The sequence below is a fragment of the Atta cephalotes genome (genome assembly GCF_000143395.1).
Source record: "Atta cephalotes unplaced genomic scaffold scaffold00008, whole genome shotgun sequence".
NCBI lineage: Eukaryota > Metazoa > Arthropoda > Insecta > Hymenoptera > Formicidae > Atta > Atta cephalotes.
In genome coordinates this window covers 2,960,345-2,963,850 of record NW_012130072.1, presented here as the reverse complement: position 1 = coordinate 2,963,850, position 3,506 = coordinate 2,960,345, and the positions used below count along the sequence as shown (strand labels likewise).

General features: G+C 29.1%; 1 protein-coding gene across 1 annotated transcript; it reads right to left on the bottom strand.

The window, feature by feature from the left end:
• Positions 1-713: 713 nt before the first annotated feature.
• On the bottom strand, positions 714-2,038 carry LOC105627182 (ejaculatory bulb-specific protein 3-like). The gene is made up of 2 exons (XM_012208469.1): positions 1,849-2,038; positions 714-913 (listed from the first exon to the last, which is right to left on the bottom strand). Exons 1-2 carry the CDS (start codon positions 2,036-2,038, stop codon positions 714-716), a joined length of 390 nt encoding a protein of 129 aa, XP_012063859.1.
• Between the last annotated feature and the right edge of the window lie 1,468 nt (positions 2,039-3,506).

Genomic DNA, 3,506 nt, shown 5'->3' with positions numbered 1-3,506 from the left:
CTCTCTCTCTCTCTCTCTCTCTCTCTCTCTCTCTCTCTCTCTCTCTCTCTGAGCATTGTTTATTATTTCTCTTTCTGTGCAAATTATTGTAATTCTAGTTGCAAAATTCTAATTGCAATACTCTAATACCACGATATTTTTAATTAAATCATTTTTATGGATAGTTAGAGTAAATCCTTGTCTTTGTATTTTAATATTGAAATAAAAATAAAATACATTCTGGTAAATATTTTTACACATACATTATTGATCAAACAATTCTTATTGCACATATTGTTTACCGACATGAGCAAAAAGACTCGCAAACAATTCGTTGCTAATTCAAGAATATTAACTCATTATGTTAAATGAAATATTTATTTTTAAATGTCTAAGTAAATCACATTTAATAAATATTCGATTGCAAGCACGTATTCATTTAAGATTCAAAGATTATCAAATTTATAGCAAAAGAAAAGAAATTGCGCGTTAGTGCAAAAATGTGAAACAAGAGTTTATATTTTATTGTTTTTTTAATATCCCGTCTTAATATATACATGGAAACTTCCATGCTTCGAAAGATGATGGAATGCAATAGGGTTTTCCATTACGCAATCATTACGTAAAGTGAAATTAGCGCATATGACAAGGATTACAAGGCAAGCAATCAAGTCCGGAGGATAGAGCCAAGGTCGAATTAGAGTTGGTCATTATGATCCTTACGGCGAATGATATTAATCGAGTCTGCCTCCGTCCCCGGATTTGTTCTCCAAATAACGCCGTCGATATGCTCCAGTAGGATCATATTTGTCTTCCAATAATTTCCAATCGTCCGGTTTATTGTCGATTAGATGATGAGAGATCTTATCGGCCATGTTCTTTTGCGCCTCACTACAACCGGCGCAATCGTGCTCCAACGCATCCGGTAGATTCTCTAAAGAGGTTGCAATAAGATTCTCTATTATATAGGGGTTATAATGAGATCATAATAATTATTGTGATCTTAGAGCAGGGTTTTTCAATCAGTTACCGCGAAATACTGATATGCCGCAAAGGATCTTATGGGAAGTGCGCCGCAAAAATTTTAAGAAAGAGAAAAGGAGGAGAAAAGATTTAGAAATAAAAACGAGAAGCGAAGTAAAAAATATTTTTTAAATTGTGAAAATTATTTTTTTTATTCTCGTTTTAATCAAAATGATATCGTCATTGCAATAAAAAAATCGCTTTTAATATAATAAAATGGAAATTAAAACTTTTACTGTTTATTTTTAAATGTCGTGTTTGCGGTATTTGCGGTTAAAAAACCTATGCTTGAAGTATATTTAATGAGACTCAACAAATTTAGTTTTTTAATGTTTTGCAAATTAAAAAAGCTTTAAAAAAAATCTGCGTTAGAGCATACATGATTCACTTGATGCTTTGAAGCATTCTTTTATTTTGTTAATAAAATTTTTGTTTTTCATTAGTTAATTAAATGCTGTTTGAAATAGCATTAAGTGGATTGCACTGATTCTCTAAGATTATGACACTTTATCTTCGTTTGCATTTATTAGCAAGAATGTAATAATAAAATCAGAATTATACAAATGTATCTTAAGAGAAATAAATTTTTCAAATATCAAAGCATATAAAATTTCCAAAAAAATTGTTTTTAATTTTCATGCATTCTTTTAAAAATTTAAATTTTTCAAAAATTCTAATTTTAAGAAATTTATATTTATAAGAAAAGGTGCGTGTAAAATTAAAAAAAAATTTTTTTGCTTTTACTGAGAATGTTCCAAGTCTCGAAATATATTTGAGTTTTTCTCTTTGGCTAAAGGATTACAGGAACATGGAGAACGGACGCTTCGCCGTCCTACGTATACTTACTTTTGAGTTCCGCTGCGTCTGGGGTGCAAGGATTCTTATCAAGCAGGCAACCCACGTATCCGTTTAACAGCCTGTCGTTGCTTAATATCGCATCCACGTCTACATTGTCGAATTTCGTGGTGTACATCTCTTCGGTGAGAACGGAAGAGGACGAAAGGACACACACGGTGATAAAAATGAGGTATCTCATTGTACCGGAGAGATTGTAAGATCGATGCGTTGCTTCTGATTCACTGCTTATGAAGCTCATTATTTCGTATGTTTTATAAGGGGCTTGGACACGGTTCGTTAGTCGCCAAAATCGTCGACAAAATCGTCCTCCTGTGTCCTTGCCATAATTTATCGAGAAAAATACACGCAATGAAGCCACTTCCTGCGTCGATGCAATTGATATTTCTCTTTAAATCCAGCTCTCTCTAAATTTTTTATCAATTTTTTATTATCAAATTACTAAATTAAAATTACTAAATTAAAATTATTTTAACATTATATTTTTTAGATTATTATATATAAATTATTATTATTATACTATAAAAGACTATATATAATACTAGATATTTTATATTCATATTATGATATTATTGTTGATAATTAAGAAGTTTTTCCACAAAAATCGCTATAAAATTTAAAGAAATTAAATGTTCTCAAGAAATCTTTTTTGTACCCAAAAATAAATAATTGAAAAAAATGTTAAAACGTTTTTCTGTTAAAAAAGAAGTGACAAAAATAGACAATACATAATAATTTTATTAGAAATTTTTTTGTATATTTGATAAAAATATATGAACAGTATAAAAGAAAGAAAGAGATTAATCCTATCGCAATCATTATACTTGTGTCAATTATAAAAATATATAAATAGATAAAATGCATAGCGCGGAATTTACGTATCATATACGTGAAAAGAATTCTCGTGTTCCAATTCCTATTTTTCCTATTATTCCTTAGATGGTATAAATGATGTATTATGTATGCGTGACCTCGACTTTTAGACGACTCGCATAAGGGACGATTGTATCACTGATGATTCTCGTTATCCATTCTCTGCAAAATTTTTTTAATTCGTAAATTTAAATTCTTCGCTTGAGGCATTTCGGCCTTGCATAACTTGCTAGTAATGCAATATCGTCCTCTGTCGCGGAGAAAATTGATTCTTGGAAGTCTCTTCGTGTAATTGCTACTGTCATCTTGGTAGTGTACTTTTGAAAAGCATTTATAATAACTACGGTGTCACATGAATAAAACAGTTTACAATTAATTTAGCAAACTTACTGATATTTCTCCATGTTTTTAAGATTTTTTTTTATTGAATATTTTTTTGTTGAACTTTAACTTTTAAGCAGCAATTTATTTTAAGTCTTAATTTTGTGTTTCAAATATTTTAATAGTATTATATATATATATATTTTAGTAAAAATTTTGAATAGAATCTAAAATATTTGTGTTTTTTTAATTATAGATTTTACAGATCATATATAAATATTAAACAAGATTTATGCTTCCTCATTAGCAATGTGCTAATTAGGTAAGAGATTAATCTTTTAGGGCGCTAAAAAAATTATAACTTACGCTCAAGGAAAGTCAAAATGACTTTATTTTGACAAAAATGATGATTGATTTTTTTATTACCTTAACTATTTACTGATGTTAATTAAAAA

What these genes read in the sequence shown, in the direction of transcription:
- LOC105627182 (XM_012208469.1), bottom strand. Translation starts at nt 2,038, where the DNA reads ATGAGATACCTCATTTTTATCACCGTGTGTGTCCTTTCGTCCTCTTCC. An exon ending in AGACGCAGCGGAACTCAAAA is followed by an intron (nt 914 to 1,848) that starts GTAAGTATACGT and finishes CAACCTCTTTAG; the next exon opens with AGAATCTACCGGATGCGTTG.